The sequence below is a fragment of the Anolis sagrei genome, chromosome 12, assembly GCF_037176765.1.
Source record: "Anolis sagrei isolate rAnoSag1 chromosome 12, rAnoSag1.mat, whole genome shotgun sequence".
NCBI lineage: Eukaryota > Metazoa > Chordata > Lepidosauria > Squamata > Dactyloidae > Anolis > Anolis sagrei.
In genome coordinates this window covers 20,625,110-20,643,102 of record NC_090032.1, presented here as the reverse complement: position 1 = coordinate 20,643,102, position 17,993 = coordinate 20,625,110, and the positions used below count along the sequence as shown (strand labels likewise).

The window sequence follows — 17,993 nt, the reverse complement described above, 5'->3', positions numbered from 1 at the left end:
TAGAGCCCACTTTTTGCTTGATGTTCATGCAATGCTTCTTGTAGGTAAGAGCACGATCCAGAGTGACTCCGAGGTATTTGGGTGCGCTGGAATGCTCCAGTGGGATTCCTTCCCAGGTGATCTTCAGAGCTCGGGATGCTTCTCTGTTCTTGAGATGTGTTTTATATGGGTTGGGGATCAGCTGGTTTTCCCTGTAATAGGCAGTAAGAGCACCTAGAGCTTTGGAGAGCTTCTGTTCGACCATCTCAAAGCTCCCTGCTTGAGCGGTGATGGCACGATCATCAGCATAGATGAAACTCTCTGTCCCTTCTGGCAGTGGCTGGTCATTTGTGTAGATGTTGAACATGGATGGAGCAAGCACGCTCCCCTGAGGCAGGCCGTTCTTCTGTTTCCGCCATCTGCTTCTCTGGCCCTGGAACTCAACAAAAAAGCTCCTGTTTGGTAGCAGGTTTCCTATGAAGTAGGTGAGGTGGCAATCCTTTGTGATATTATACATTTTTCTCAGGAGGAGGCGGTGGTTCACAGTATCATAGGCTGCTGACAAGTCTATGAAGACAGCTCCTGTGATCTGCTGCCTTTCAGAGCCATCTTCTATGTGCTGAGTCAGGTTCAACACTTGCGATGTGCTGAAGATCACCTGGGAAGGAAGGAATCCCACTGGAGCATTGCAGCGCACCCAAATACCTGGGAGTCACTCTGGACCGTGCTCTGACCTACAAGAAGCACTGCCTCAACATCAAGCAAAAAGTGAGCACTAGAAACATCATACGAAAGCTGGCTGGCACAACCTGGGGATCACAACCAGATACAGTGAAGACATCTGCCCTTGCGCTGTGCTACTCTGCTGCTGAGTATGCATGCCCAGTGTGGAACACATCTCACCACACTAAAACAGTGGATGTGGCTCTTAATGAGACATGCCGCATTATCACGGGGTGTCTGCGCCCCACACCACTGGAGAAATTACACTGCTTAGCCGGTATTGCACCACCTGACATCCGCCGGGAAGTAGCAGCCAATAGTGAAAGGACCAAGGCAGGGACATCTCCAGTTCATCCCCTGTTTGGGTATCAGCCAGCACGTCAACGACTTAAATCAAGACATAGTTTTCTTAGATCTACAGAGACACTCGCTGGAACACCCCAGCAAGCGAGAGTCCAAAAGTGGCAGGCTCAAACCCAGCATCTCAACCAATGGCTGATACCAAATGAGAGACTCCCTCCTGGGCACACAGAAGACTGGGCAACGTGGAAGGCGCTGAACAGGCTGCGCTCTGGCACCACGAGATGCAGAGCCAACTTTCAGAAATGGGGCCACAAAGTGGAGTCCACGACATGTGAGTGCGGAGAAGAGCCAACCACTGACCACAATAAGTACCGGTATCCATTTATGTATTTCGTATCCATTTATCGGGACTCGGTATCCGCGTTTCAGGTATCGCTATCCGCGGTCCGGATCTCGAATAGAGCTTTAAATCGCTCTATTCCACTCTCCTCATTGTTCATATGTAGAAATGAGAAATACATTGGCATAGAAATACGTAACTTGTATGTACCTCCCTAGGGCCCGGTATGTATGTATGTACCTCCCTAGGGCCCGGTATGTATGTATGTACCTCCCTAGGGTCCGGTATGTATGTATGTACCTCCCTAGGGCCCGGTATGTATGTATGTTCCTCCCTAGGGCCCGGTATGTATGTATGTATGTACCTCCCTAGGGCCCGGTATGTATGTATGTACCTCCCTAGGGCCTGGTATGTATGTATGTACCTCTCTAGGGCCTGGTATGTATGTATGTACCTCCCTAGGGCCTGAAAAACATTCTAGTGGGGAAGCATGCGGGGAATGCGGAAGTGCTTCATCAGCGTTGCAGATGGACGATGAAAGCGACAGCTCCCCCGGTGGCCAGAAAAAGTTAAATTGCCTCTGTGTATGTCTGTATATGTTTGTATGTCAAAAATTGGCATTGAAGGTTTGCCATACATGTGTACACTGTAATCCGCCCTGAGTCCCCTGCGGGGTGAGGAGAAGGGCGGAATAGAAAAAGCTGTAAATAAATAAAATAAAAAATTCTGATTTCTTCTCCGCAGTTACCACTTTGAACTGAGTCAAAGTATTAGAAATCTTGGACTATTTCAACATCTTCGTTGGCTCGTTTCCTAATTGTCGAGTCCCTTATAAAGGGAGATGAAGCACAGTCCAGTTGTCCCAAAAGAGTTCCAGATTTGAAACTCAAAAGCGAGTGGAGTGGACGATGTGAGCTTCCATCTTTCCTGATTCTCCTCTGGATTTCTGCCGGGCTCTGGGAATACACAACGTTTTAAAAGGGTATTATAACCAAAGCAAAAGAAAGTTAAGCTAAGGGGGCAAACTGAGGCCTGGGGGCCGAATGTGGCCCCTTGGGCCCTTTTCTCACATATTCATGTTTTCGAACTTACTTCGAAGTAAAGAACTAATTTGTGCTTTCTGATCCTGGTGCAGTCTGGGAAATGTAGTTGAGGGCAGGGCCTTTGGAATTCTCTGGCATAGGGCCCCTCCCTTTCCAAACTACATTTCCCAGAGTTCTGTGCTGTTCCCAAAATGCCCTGCTCCCTCTTTTGCCTGCTGCTAATCCCTGGTGGCATAGCGGGTTAAACCACTGATCTGCGGAACTTCCAATTTTCTTACAATTTCGGAAACTTCCGATTTTCTTACGATTTCCAAAACTTCCGATTTTCTTATGATTTTCGAAACTTCTGGTTTTCTTACGATTTCCGAAACTTCCGATTTTCTTATGATTTCCGAAACTTCCGATTTTCTTATGATTTCGGATACTTCCGATTTTCTTACGATTTCTGAAACTTCCTATTTTCTTATGATTTCCGAAACCTCAGATTTTCATATGATTTCTGAAACTTCCAATTTTCTTACAGTTTCTGAAACTTCCTATTTTCTTACGATTTCCAAAACTTCCTATTTTCTTACGATATCTGAAACTTCCGATTTTCTTACAATTTCCGAAACTTCCAATTTTCTTACAATTTGTGAAACTTCCTATTTTCTTATGATTTCCGAAACTTCCGATTTTCTTACAATATCTGAAACTTCCGATTTTCTTACGATATCTGAAACTTCCGATTTTCTTACAATATCCGAAACTTCCTAATTTCTTACGATTTGTGAAACTTCCGATTTTCTTATGATTTCCGAAACTTCTGATTTTCTTACAATATCTGAAACTTCCGATTTTCTTACGATTTCCAAAACTTCCGATTTTCTTACGATTTCTGAAACTTCCTATTTCTTACGATATCTGAAACTAATGATTTTCTTACGATTTCCGAAACTTCCTATTTTCTTACGATATCTGAAACTTCCAATTTTCTTACGATTTCCGAAATTTCCTATTTTCTTACAATATCCGAAACTTCCTAATTTCTTACGATTTCTAAAACATCCTATTTTCTTATGATTTCCGAAACTTCCGATTTTCTTACAATATCTGAAACTTCCGATTTTCTTACAATTTCCAAAACTTCCGATTTTTCTACAATACCTGAAACTCCTGATTTTCTTACGATTTCTGAAACTTCTTATTTTCTTATGATTTCCAAAACTTCTGATTATCTTACGATTTCTGAAATTTCCAATTTTTATGATATCCGAAACTTCCTATTTTGTTATGATTTTCGAAATGTCTGATTTTCTTATGATTTCTGAAACTTCTGAATTTCTTATGATTTCCAAAATGTCCAATTTTCTTATGATTTCCGAAACTTCCGATTTTCTTATGATTTCGGATACTTCTGATTTTCTTATGATTTCCGAAACTTCCGATTTTCTTATGATTTCCGAAACTTCTGATTTTCTTACAATATCTGAAACTTCCGATTTTCTTACGATTTCCAAAACTTCCGATTTTCTTACGATTTCTGAAACTTCCTATTTCTTACGATATCTGAAACTAATGATTTTCTTACGATTTCCGAAACTTCCTATTTTCTTACGATATCTGAAACTTCCAATTTTCTTACGATTTCCGAAATTTCCTATTTTCTTACAATATCCGAAACTTCCTAATTTCTTACGATTTCTAAAACATCCTATTTTCTTATGATTTCCGAAACTTCCGATTTTCTTACAATATCTGAAACTTCCGATTTTCTTACAATTTCCAAAACTTCCGATTTTCCTACAATACCTGAAACTCCTGATTTTCTTACGATTTCTGAAACTTCTTATTTTCTTATGATTTCCAAAACTTCTGATTATCTTACGATTTCTGAAATTTCCAATTTTTATGATATCCGAAACTTCCTATTTTGTTATGATTTTCGAAACGTCTGATTTTCTTATGATTTCTGAAACTTCCGATTTTCTTATGATTTCGGATACTTCTGATTTTCTTACAATATCCGAAACTTCCGATTTTCTTATGATTTCCGAAACTTCCAATTTTCTTATGATTTCCGAAACTTCCGATTTTCATATGATTTCTGAAACTTCCAATTTTCTTATGATTTCTGAAACTTCTGATTTTTTTTTTGCACAAGCCTAATAACTATCTAACCTGTATCAATCATATCTATCCATATAGTCATCTAACCGTTCACCTGTCCATCTGTCTGTCCATCCATCCACCCACCTATCACCAAAATCCCTCCTTCCCTACCATTCATCTATCTCTTCGTCCACCTGTCGATTCAACTGTCTCTTTAGCCATCCACACACACACTTGGAAATGACGCACCTTTCCTCCACTTCTTCCACTGTGTCCAAGAGAGGGACATTGAGCATTTCGGGAAGGAAGCCCGCACAAATGCCAGAGATGATGGGAGCCACACCGAATATCACCAGAGGCAGGAAGGGCTGGTAGCTACCGCCCATCAGGACTACCGGAGCCACAATCCCACCCAGGCGCGCCATTATGGTGACGGAGCTGGTGCCTGTTTGCCTGATGAGGAAAGGGCACATATTCAAAGGGGGTTATGGACAATCCAATGCAGTGTTTCTCAACCTTCCTAATTCCACAATATTCCTTAATACAGTTCCTCCTGTTGTGGTGACCCCCCCCCCCAACCATAAAATTATTTTCGTTGCTACTTCATAACTGTAATTTTGCTACTGTAATGAACCGTAATGTAAATATCTGAGATGCAGGATGTATTTTCATTCACTAGACCAAATTTGGCACAAATACCTGGGATACACCCAAATTTGACCTTGACATTTGGTAATTGTAGTTGCTGGGATTTATAGTTCACCTACCAAGCAAAGAGCATTCCGAACTCCACCAATGATAGAATTGAACCAAGCTTGGCACACAGAACTCCCATGGCCAACAGAAAATACTGGAAGGGTCTGGTGGGCATTGAACTTGAGTTTGGGAGTTGTAGTTCACCTACATCCAGAGAGCACTGTGGATTCAAACAATGACGGATCCGGACCAAACTTGTTACAAATACTCAATATGCCCAAATGTGAACACTGGTAGAGTTTGGGGAAAATAGACCTTGACATTTGGGAGTTGTCGTTGCTGGGATTTATAGTTCACCTATAATCAAAAAAGTATTCTGAATCCCACCAATGATAGAACCGGGCCAAACTTCCCACACAGAATCCCCATGCTTTGAAGGGACTCGCTAGCATGAGCCTCCCTCCAACCTTGCATGCTCTCCCTTGCCTGCACATGCGCACACATGTTTCCATGCGCCAAGCACGCATACTCTCCCCTCCCCACTTGGAGCCAGCCAATCACAGCAGAGGAGGGTTTTTGGTGGGAGGATTCACCAAAAAGGTTCCCAAAAAGGAAGAGAAGGACAGGCAGAGAGATCTTCAGCCTTCTTTGCAAAAGGGGTTCCTGAGACCATCAGATATATGTGCTTTCTGATGGTCTTTGGCGACCCCTCTGAAACCTCCCTTGTGATCCCTCCAGGGGCCGCGACCCCCAGGTTGAGAACCACTGATCTAATGGATGTTGAGAAGTGTAGTTGTGGCTGATGGGTCAGATATCTGGCCCAAGTTGCCATCCATCCTTGCATGAGAAAAGATTCAGGTGCCCAATTTTGTGCCTATTGCAACTCTTGTGCACTCTCTGGCCTGACCTTTACCTGATGATCGTAGGGAAGAGTTCCCCTCCATAGAGATAAAGGCACATGGAGGCAGATGCTAGGCATCCTTTTCCCAACACCACGAAGGATAGGCGCACCATTGGCATTTCTAGGAAAAAAATAGGAGAGAAAGAAAACAATCAGCATCTTCACAACCAAAAAGTACTATAGAGTTGTGCTGGAGGGCCTAGAAAATGCCTAGAGATGATGTGAATTAATAAAAAGTACCATAAAGTTGTGCTGGAGGGCCTAGAAAATCCCTAAAGATGATGTGAATTAACAAAAAGTACCATAGAGTTGTGCTGGAGGGCCTAGAAAATGCCTAGAGAGAAAGTGAATTAATAAAAAGTACCATAGAGTTGTGCTGGAGGGCCTAGAAAATGCCTAGAGAGGAAGTGAATTATTGAAAAGTACCATAGAGTTGTGCTGGAGGGCCTAGAAAATGCCTAGAGATGAAGTGAATCAATAAAAAGTTCCATAGAGTTGTGCTGGAGGGCCTAGAAAATGCCTAGAGATGATGTGAATCAATAAGAAAGTACCATAGAGTTGTGCTGGAGGGCCTAGAAAATGCCTAGAGATGAAGTGAATCAATAAAAAGTTCCATAGAGTTGTGCTGGAGGGCCTAGAAAATGCCTAGAGATGATGTGAATCAATAAGAAAGTACCATAGAGTTGTGCTGGAGGGTCTAGAAAATGCCTAGAGAGGATGTAAATTAATAGAAAGTACCATAGAGTTGTGCTGGAGGGCCTAGAAAATGCCTAGAGAGGATGTGAATTAATGAAATTGCAGGTAGCCGTCCCATGGTGGTCTTTGGTGACCCCTCTGAAACCCCCCTTGTGACCCCTCCAGGGGCCACGACCCCCAGGTTGAGAACCACTGATCTAATAGATGATGAGAGGTGCACCCCCCCCCCACCAGGTTGAGAAACACTGTTATACGGCATTGAATGTTTGCATTTTGCTTTTGGAAGCCACTCTGAACATCATTATGTTCTGTTTTCAAGGTTCTAGAACTCCTAGAACCTTGCTATGAAGCCAAGGTTTGCGAATTACCGGAAGATACAGCGAGGCTGAGCAATAGGAAAATTCCCGCAAGAATGAGGGAGACGGCTTGGATCGTTCGCCGGCCGAAGAACGTGAGCATCAAGGCGCAGGACATCTTGGCCACCAGATCGATGGCTCCAAAGCAAAGCTGGACCAGAAAGACGTTGAGTCCAAACACGGAGAGCTCCATGGCCAGGCCAAAGTAGGACATGTTCAGCGAGAAGCTGCGGGAGAAAGCAACCTGTCAGGAGGGAAAGGACCAGCACTCTCTGCCAGAGAAGACTTCGTAAAACTGATGAAAATACATAATACATATATTGGAAAACATATATTGGATGTAACCATCTATATATATAAAAATGCTCTGTGCGTCATGAGTACCTTCAAAACAAAAGAACCCATGGACAAAATCACACCAAATTTGGCCACAAAACATCTCACTAGACTAGGAGTGACCACTCAAAAAAATTATGATTTTGTCATTTGGGAGTTGCAGTTGCTGGGATTTATAGTTCACCTACAATCAAAGAGCACCAATGATGGAATTGAACCAAATGTGGCATACAGGACTCCCATGACAAACAGAAAACACTAGAAGGGTTTGGTGAGCATTGACCTTGACTTTTGGAGTTGTACTTCACCTACATCCCGAGAGCACTATGGACTCAAACAATGATGGATCTGGACCAAACTTGGCACGAATATTCCATATGCCCAAATGTGAACACAGATGGAGTTTAGGGGAAATAGACATTGACCTTTGGGAGTTGTAGTTATTGGGATTTATAGTTCACCTACAATCAAAGAGCACACTGGACCCCACGAATGATAGAATTGGGGCAAACTTCCCACACAGAACACCCATGAGCAACAGAAAATACTTAAGGCCATCCAACTCCCTTCACGAGGGCAAGAAAATGTAATCAAAGCTCTCCTGACAAAGAGCCATCCAGCCATAGATATAGATATATATGATTCTCACACACACAGATATAGTATCCTAGATTTGAAAGGGACCCCTAAAGAAGGACAATTATATGTTGTTTGTTCCAGAGTAGGCAAACCAGACACTCTCCACATCAACACTGACAAAGAAACAGCAAGAAATACTGTTGACCCACAAGCATAAAGAAATTATATATATTAGAAACCAACACTTTCTCATTACGTTATTTTCCAGATCATCAGACTGGGCCACAGCAAAGCGTGGCAGGGAATGCCTAGTTAGAAATATGAATTAGAAAATATATATGAAATCACAAAGGGATATGTATGCATGAACTTCACTTGGGAAGAGATGCTCTTCCTAAAAGCTGCAAATTAGATGCCACAAAGAGGCCAGGGTCTAGGAAAGGAATGTCTAAGGCATCTGGCAAATATCAAGAGACCCTTCCATACCAAGCTGGGCTTATTGTAAGATTACAATAGATTAATGATGTAAGATTAAAGATTAATGATGTAAGATTAAAGATGGATGGAAGTTCATGCTATCAGTAGCGATGGTAGACACTCTGGCTCTACGGGGTACTGGATGGTCCTCTCATAGCAACTCTTTAGATAAAGGTGCTTATGGGATGATTAAAGCTATTGAAGTTAAAAATATGCTATTGAAGACAATGTAAAAGTAGAATTTTGTGACGCACATTGTGATGCTTGTATGTTCCGGCCCAGCTTATCTATCTGAACGCATCTCTTCCTATGAACCCACCAGGAACTTGAGATCATTGGAGAAGGCCCTGCTCTTGATCCCGCCTGCTTTGCAAGCAAGTTTGGCAGGGATTATTATTATTATATTATTATTAAACTTTATTTGTACCCCGCTAGCATCTCCCAAGGGACTCGATGCGGCTTACAAAGGCCAAGGCCTTAACACAACAGCAGTAAAACACAAAACAATACAAAACAAAGCAAATTAAAAACATAAGCAATAGCAAGACATTTCACTATTACACTATAAAAACCATGGCCGGGCCAGTGATGGGTACAGGTTAAAAAAGTGCTGGGTGTGACAAGAGGTATATTGAGATTCTAAGCAAGTGCCATGTGCAGAGAGTCTTAAACTCTAGTAAAGTGCTTCTGGGACAAAGTGCTGGGTTATCCTATTCTGGAAAGGCACGTCGGAATAGCCAGGTCTTCAAATTCTTCCTAAAGACTGCCAACGTGGGTGCTAGTCTAATGTCTTTGGGGAGGTCGTTCCAAAGTCGGGGGGCAACCACAGAAAAGGCCCTGTCCCTCGTCCCCACCAAACGCGCCTGCGACGCAAGTGGGATCGCAAGCAGGGCCTCTCCAGATGACCGAAGGGAGTGTGTGGGTTCATAAACGGAGATGCGGTCACGAAGGTAGGCAGGTCCCAAACCGTTTAGGGCTTTGTAGGTTAATACCTGCACCTTGAATTGGGTTCGGTAGGTAAATGGCAGCCAATGGAGCTCCTTGAACAGGAGGATGAGAGACAGGGCCTTCTCTGTGGTGGCTCCTCAGCTGTGGAACTCCCTGCCTAGGGATATTAGATCAGCCCTCTTCCTCCTGACCTTTCAAAACAGAGTGAAAACTTGGCTCTTCGAGCAAGGATTGGGAACCTCGGGATAAACGGACAAACTTGAATCGGAAAATGACCCAGGAACGGCCAAGACGATGGAATCGGATAAGGATTTGAACGAGGGGACATAGTTTTTTAAAATTATTCATTGTTTTTATGCTTCTAAATGTATTGTAATGTTTCTTTTTTGCTTTTTATCAATGTATGTATTTTATATATGGCATCGAATTGTGCCGACTTTGTATGCCGCCCTGAGTCGCCTTCGGGCTGATATGGGCGGGATAGAAATCTATATAAATAAAAATGTAATGTTCAATGTATTGTCGAAGGTTTTCATGGCTGGAATCACTGGGTTGTTGTTGGTTTTTTCGGGCTATATGGCCATGGTCTAGAGGCATTTTCTCCTGACGTTTCGCCTGCATCTATGGCAAGCATCCTCAGAGGTAGTGAGGTCTGTTGGAACTAGGAAAAAGGGTTTATATATCTGTGGAATGACCAGGGTGGGGCAAAGGACTCTTGTCTGCTGGAGCTAGGTATGAATGCTTCAACTGACCACCTTGATTAGCATTTAATGACTTGGAAGTGCCTGGGGGAATCTTTTGTTGAGAGGTGATTTGATGTGCCTGATTGTTTACTCCCTGTTGTTTTGCTCGTTTGTAATGTAATGTAATGTTCGTTTGTGGGATTAACATAACTCAAAAACCACAGGACGAATTGACATGAAATTTGGACGCAACACACCTAACAGTCCAACGAGAGTCCCTCACCCATAAACACACACACACACACAAAACCCCAGCGGAACAGACTTAAAACCCCCCAAAATATACCATATATACATACACACATACACTCATATACTTATGCGCATGCACACATTCATATACACACACGCATATATATGCACAAACACACACAAATACACACATATATACACAAATATATGCACACATATACACAATATGCATGTACATATATAAACACACAAATATACACACACACACACATACACATACATACACACACACACACACACACATATATATATAGGCAAACACACATATATACACAAATATATACACGCTTATACACACTTAAAACCCCCAAAAATATACCATATATACATACACACATACACTCATATACTTATGCACATGCACACATTCATATACACACACTCATATATATATGCACAAACACACACAAATACACACACATATATACACAAATATATGTACACATATACACAATATGCATGTACATATATAAACACACAAATACACACACACATATACACATACATATATACACCCATATATATATATATATATACACACACATATAGGCAAACACACATATATACACAAATATATACACACTTATACACAATATGCATGTACACATATAAACACACAAATACACACACACATATACGCATACATATATACACCCATATATATATATATATATATATATATACACACACACACACATATAGGCAAACACACATATATACACAAATATATACACACTTATACACAATATGCATGTTCACATATAAACACACAAATACACAAATATACACACACATATACACATACATATATACATCCATATATATATATATATATAGGCAAACACACATATATACACTGATATATACACACACATCCACACATATATACACACACAAAACACATATACACAGACTGGGCCACAGCAACGCGTGGCAGGGGACGGCTAGTAGTGTAAATAGATAAATAAATACATATTACTTTAAAGGGTATATAAACCAAAGCAATTCCTTTGTTCATCACTCTGTTTCCTGGAATACCAGCAGGGTTGATATCTGGTTGGCGCCAACCGAGAATAAACCGTACTTTTGCAGACCCCTGGAACTCTCTGTTGTCTCTTTTCCTCAAGCCTTCTCCCTGCCATTCCATAGCTACGACCCCCTGGACTTGTTTGGCCCTTTCTCCAAGCTTCCTGAAATACCTGATGAGCATGAGGCAACAAGTGATGCGCCTCAGGGCCGGTGTGCGGAAGAGATCCAGGCAGGAGTGTGCAGTCTTTTCCACGGCACATTTGCCCTCTCTTCGAGTCTCCAGCATCTAGGAAGAAAAAGGTAGTTAGTTGGTAAACACAATGCTCAACTCGAATACATGCGCTTCAACATTGATTGGCTGAATCTCACCCACCTCCAAGACAACCTTGTTGCCTGCTGCTGCTTTCCCATTGATCCTGGCCACCAGTTTCAGGTTCCTCAAGGCAGCTTCGTGCTCGTTGTTCATGAGTAGCCACCGAGCTGATTCTGGTAGCCACCTGAGGAAGAGATCCCACACTTTATTTGGGGATGATGATGATGATGATAATTATAATTAAAGGTTTCTCCTTGACATTAAGTCCAGCCATGCCCAACTCTGGGGGGTGGTACTCATTTCTATTTCTAAGCTGCAATCATGGCCGCCATTAACGAAGCGATTCGGAAATGAAGTTCAAAACTCATTTCGGATGCATATTGTGCAATCATGGCCGCCATTAACGAAGCGATTTGGAAGTTTCGAGGGAGACCACAGAGTTACACTAGAGAACATAGAGATTCCCTTTCATAGAATCATAGAATCAAAGAGTTGGAAGAGACCTGCTGGGCCATCCAGTCCACCCCCATTCTGCCAAGAAGCAGGAATATTGCATTCAAATCACCCCTGACAGATGGCCATCCAGCCCCTGTTTAAAAGCTTCCAAAGAAGGAGCCTCCACCACACTCCGGGGCAGAGAGTTCCACTGCTGAACGGCTCTCACAGTCAGGAAGTTCTTCCTCATGTTCAGGTGGAATCTCCTCTCTTGCAGTTTGAAGCCATTCCTCCATTGCGTCCTAGTCTCCAGGGAAGCAGAAAACAAGCTTGCTCCCTCCTCCTCCCTGTGGCTTCCTCTCACATATTGATACATGGCTATCATATCCCCTCTCAGCCTTCTCTTCTTCAGGTTAAACATGCACAGCTCCTTAAGCCGCTCCTCATAGGGCTTATTCTCCAGACCCTTGATCATTTGAGTCGCCCTCCTCTGGACACATTCCAGCTTGTCAATATATCTCTTGAATTGTGGTGCCCAGAATTGGACACAATATCCCAGGTGTGGTCTAACCAAAACAGAATAGAGGGGTAGCATGACTTCCCTAGATCTAGACACTCTGCTCCTCTTGATGCAGGCCAAAATCCCATTGGCTTTTTTTGCCGCCACATCACATTGTTGGCTCATGTTTAACTTCTTGTCCACGAGGACTCCAAGATCTTTTTCACACGTACTGCTCTCGAGCCAGGCCTCATTGTCCCCCATTCTGTATCTTTGCATTTCGTTTTTTCTGCCAAAGTGGAGTATCTTGCATTTGTCCCTGTTGAACTTCATTTTGTTAGTTTTGGCCATTCATCTCTCTAATCTGTCAAGATCGTTTTGAATCCTGCTCCTGTCCTCTGGACTATTGGCTACTCCCTACCCACTTTGTCCCTACCCACGTGATCCCCACTTCACCCTCTGTTTCAGGTAATGACGCTTCGTTGGAAACTCACCAGGAATAGGCAAAGAAGCAGAAAAACGGGGCCGAAATGGCCAGCTGCAGCCAGCGCCAGTCGCGGATGCCGTACGCCAGCCCTGCCAGGAGACACTGTCCTGCTGTACTGACGTAGCTCTGGGCAGAGACCACCGTCGCCCTGTGTTTGGTGGGAACCCACTCCAGACCTGGCAGAAAGCGAGAAAAATCCACGGAAGTTGAGCTCTCTCTGGAGTTACACTGACCATACTATTCGTATTCCTCCAAAAGATTATGGGGATCCATTGGAAACTCACTGAGACAGATGTAGTTCAGGAGGAAGCCCGAGATGCCCACGCCACTCAGGAATCGGAAGACGCAGTAGGCCACAAAGTTTTGAGCGAAGGCGGCCCCGCAGCCCATGATGGCAACCAGAAGAAGGGACCAGATGAGAATCAGGCGGCGGCCAAACCTTCAGGGCAAAGATTGAGATAGTGAGACCTGCTACAGAACAGGAGCTTTTTTGTTGAGTTCCAGGACCAGAGAAGCAGATGGCGGAAACAGAAGTACTGCCATCTGTTAAGGAGTTACGAAGGTGGAGGCATTACTTTTCATTCAACCCTCATAGATCCAGGATTTGGTGACCCTTCAAGTCCCTGTTGATCTATGGGCACCCCGTGAATGCCATATTCCTTCCTTAGGCACAGAAGACCCAGAAATAATTTCCTTTTAGGCCTCGAGCAATTGGATGCTTTGCTACAAAACAGGAGCTTTTCTGTTGAGTTCCAGGGCCAGAGAAGCAGATGGCGGAAACAGAAGAACGGCCTGCCTCAGGGGAGCGTGCTTGCTCCATCCATGTTCAACATCGACACAAATGACCAGCCACTGCCAGAAGGGACAGAGAGTTTCATCTATGCTGACGATCTTGCCATCACCACCCAAGCAGGGAGCTTTGAAATGACTGAATAGAAGCTCCACGAAACTTTAGGTCAGTGTTTCTCAACCTTCCTAATGCCGCAACCCATTAATAGAGTTCCTCATCTATAATTGTCTCACCCCTGTTTGTAAGTATAAGTCAGATGTTTGTAATTCGGGGATGGCCTGTATATGGATTGCTTTGGTATTTTGTTCAGTATATATAGGAATAAATGTTTTCTGTCCATCTATATAAATAAAAATGTAATGTTAGTTTGTGGGATTAAGATAACTCATAAACCACTGGACGAATTGACACCAAATTTGGACACAAGACACCTAACAACCTAATGTATATTCCATATGCTCCAATACGATCACAGATGCAGTTTGGGGGAAATAGACCTTGCCATTTGGGAGTTGTAGTTGCTGGGATTTATAGTTCACCAATAATCAAAGAGCATTCTGAACTCCACCAATAACGGAATTCAACCAAACATGGCATACAGGACTTCCATGACCAACAGAAAACACTAGAAGGGTTTGGTGCGCATTGACCTTGAGTTTGGGAGTTGTAGTTCACCTACATCCAGAGAGCACTGTGGATTCAAACAATGATGGATCTGGACCAAACTTGGCACGAATATTCCATCTGCTCAAAGATGAACACAGATGGAGTTTGGAGGAAATAGACCTTGTCATTTGGGAGTTGCAGTTGCTGGGATTTATAGTTCACCTACAATCAAAGAGTATTCTGAACACTACCAATGGTGGAATTGAACCAAACTTGGCACACAGGACTCCCACGACCAACAGAAAACACTAGAAGGGTTTGGTGTGCATTGACCTTGAGTTTGGGAGTTGTAGTTCACCTACATCCAGAGAGCACTGTGGATTCAAACAATGATGGATCTGGACCAAACTTGGCACGAATATTCCATCTGCTCAAATACGAACACAGATAGAGTTTGGGGAAAATAGACCTTGCCATTTGGGAGTTGTAGTTGCTGGGATTTATAGTTCACCTACAATCAAATAGCATGATAGAATTGAACCAACCAGGACATACAGGACTCCCATGACCAACAGAAAACACTAGAAGGTCTCTTCTAGTTCTAGGGTGCAGATAGGTAGATCCATCCATCTACCTATCTATCAACCTATCTATCTGTCCATCAATCCATTTATCTACCTTTCAGGGCAAAGATTGAGATAGTGAGACCTGTGGGTAGGATTGCGAATTTGGGGTTTCGAAGCCAAAACTGAAGGCTCATAGACAGCCATTGGTTATGCCAGCTTTTGATTCATCATATCAGAAGGGACAGAGAGTTTCATCTACGCTGACGATCATGCCATCACCACCCAAGCAGAGAGCTTTGAAATGGTTGAAATGATTTACAATACTAGGTTTTTGAAGTTGAGTAGGATTTGAACCCAGGTCTCTTCTAGTTCTAGGGTGCATCTATGCCAGGCATGGGCAAACTTCGGCCCTCCAGGTGTTTTGGACTCCAACTCCCACAATCTATATAAATAAAAATGTAATGTTCGTTTGTGGGATTAACAGAACTCAAAAACCACTGGACGAATTGACACCAAATTTGGACACAAGATACCTAGCAACCCAATGTATGTCCTTTACTTTACTCAAAAATGATTTTGTCATTTGGGAGTTGTAGTTGCTGGCATTTATAGTTCACCTACAATCAAAGCGCATTCTGAACCCCACCAACAATGGAATTGAACCAAACTTGGCACAGAGTTCTCCCATGGCCGACAGAAAATACTGGATGGGTTTGGTGGGCAGTGTCCTTTGGTTTTGGAGTTGTAGTTCACCTACAGCCAGAGATCACTGTGGACTCAAACAATGATGGATCTGGACCAAACTCTACACGAATACTCCATATGCCCAAATGTGAACACTGGTGGAGTTTGGGGAAAATAGCATTTTGACATTTGGGAGTTGTAGTTGCTGGAATTTATAGTTCACCTACAATCACAGAGCATTCTGAACCCCACCAACGATAGAATTGGGCCAAACCTCCCACACAGAACCCCCATGTGGGCCACAGCAATGCGTGGCAGGGGACGGCTAGTCTATATAAATAAAAATGTAATGTTTGTTTGTGGGATTAATATAACTCAGAAACCACTGGATGAATTGACACGAAATTTGGACAGTACACTCCTAACAGACCAACGAGTGTTCATCACCCCTAAAATTACAAAAAAAAAAAAAAAAAAAAAACCCAGCAGAACGGACCTAAAAAACCCCAAAATACACCATATATATATTATATATATATATATATATATATATATACACACACACACACACACACACACACATTTTTATTTATTTATTGGCAATTATGATCATATCTCAATAGGATGGAGGGGGAAAGCCTTTGGAAAGCCGCACCTCATCCTAATCTGTCACCCATTCAACTTTTCTTTCACTAGAGACTTCAGCCAAAGTTCCCTCATTGTTCCCATATCTCAGCACTGGAAAAATCTGGATCTTGGCAGGATCGCCAAACATCAATGTTTATTGCAGCCACTCATAGACAATAGCCAGACTGGCTCGCAGGCCCTCAGGACTCGCTGGTCACTTGGACATCCAAAAATTTCCATAATCCACTCAAGAACGCATTGTTTCCCCTTGTCCCGCCTCCCTCTCTCCTGATTCGTCAGGACGCCAAGGCGGCAGGAGCCCAGCGATTGGCCCAGATGCTCAGGAGACGCTCCCAGCCAATCATTGTCGAGCCGGCAGAGGGGCCGGGAATGGGAGATTCAAACCTGGCAGCTCTGTTTTATGTATAAAAAGGCTTTTATTTGTGTACATGTTATGCTTAGCTTGGCGAAATATTGCTGCTTTGCATCCTTTTCAGCTGAACTGCAATAAAGTCATCTCGGTGGCGCTTCCTTCAACTTTGGTGAGATTCTTTTGAGAACTTAGGGAAAAATCTTTTAAATTGTGGCTTCTCTTGTTCACCATTGTAGTGAGCCCTTTTTGGTGGGTCCGCAAGGGTCTCTCCTTCAGGGCCAGATCCTTTTAAATTCCTCCATGATTTCACCGGTAGGACCAAAGTTTGGCTATGCCTGATACTGTACTGTGGAATGAATGCAATTAGACATTGCTTTAACTGCCATAGTTCAATGACATGGGATCCTGGGAGTTGTAGTTTTCCAAGGTCTCTGCTAAAAAGTGCAAACTATATATCCCATGACTCCATAGCATTGAGCCCTAGCAAGTTAAGTTCGGACAATCTGCCGTCATGCTACAGTTCTTTAGCCTTCTAGTCAACTTCCCACTTTAAGTTAGAATTACCCAAGATGGCCATTCCAGTAGGAAAATAAAAGGGAAATTTTCAGGAAGTTAATGAAGGAAAGGAGGAAGTGAACAAGCCTATTTTGCTCCTTACCTGTCTGAGAGATCTCCGAAAATGAAGGCGCCCACCAAAACCCCCGCCATGAAGAGAGACTGTGCCAGGCTTTTGAGGGATTGCAGGTTACACACCAGGTCCCACTACAAGACAGACAGACAGTATATAATAATTATTATATACGTTTTATTTATATTATTTTCATCATCATCATCATCATTACTATTACTATTATTATTATATGTTATTATTATATTATATTAGTATATAATAATATGAGCCTCCGGTGCACACAAAACTGCACTCCTTTGAACCGTGGATACGGAAACCCATCAGGTCCCCGTATCCGTTTTATTTATATTATTTTCATCATCATCATCATCATTATTATTATTATTATTATTATTATATGTTATTATTATATTATATTAGTATATAATAATATGAGCCCCTGGTGCACACAAAACTGCACTCCTTTGAACCGCGGATACGGAAACCCATC

General features: G+C 42.7%; 1 protein-coding gene across 1 annotated transcript in view; it reads right to left on the bottom strand.

The window, feature by feature from the left end:
- Positions 1 to 1,901: 1,901 nt before the first annotated feature.
- LOC132764558 (solute carrier family 22 member 6-A-like) overlaps positions 1,902 to 17,993 on the bottom strand; it is a 20,706-nt gene continuing 4,614 nt past the window's right edge. The window contains exons 2-10 of the mRNA XM_067472622.1: positions 17,531 to 17,634; positions 13,511 to 13,665; positions 13,234 to 13,402; positions 11,866 to 11,989; positions 11,663 to 11,778; positions 7,141 to 7,355; positions 6,089 to 6,197; positions 4,729 to 4,932; positions 1,902 to 2,301 (exon numbers count right to left, since the gene is read on the bottom strand). Coding sequence (XP_067328723.1) covers positions 2,232 to 2,301; positions 4,729 to 4,932; positions 6,089 to 6,197; positions 7,141 to 7,355; positions 11,663 to 11,778; positions 11,866 to 11,989; positions 13,234 to 13,402; positions 13,511 to 13,665; positions 17,531 to 17,634 — 1,266 coding nt within the window. The 3' untranslated portion in view covers positions 1,902 to 2,231. The remainder of the gene's footprint in view (positions 2,302 to 4,728; positions 4,933 to 6,088; positions 6,198 to 7,140; positions 7,356 to 11,662; positions 11,779 to 11,865; positions 11,990 to 13,233; positions 13,403 to 13,510; positions 13,666 to 17,530; positions 17,635 to 17,993) is intronic.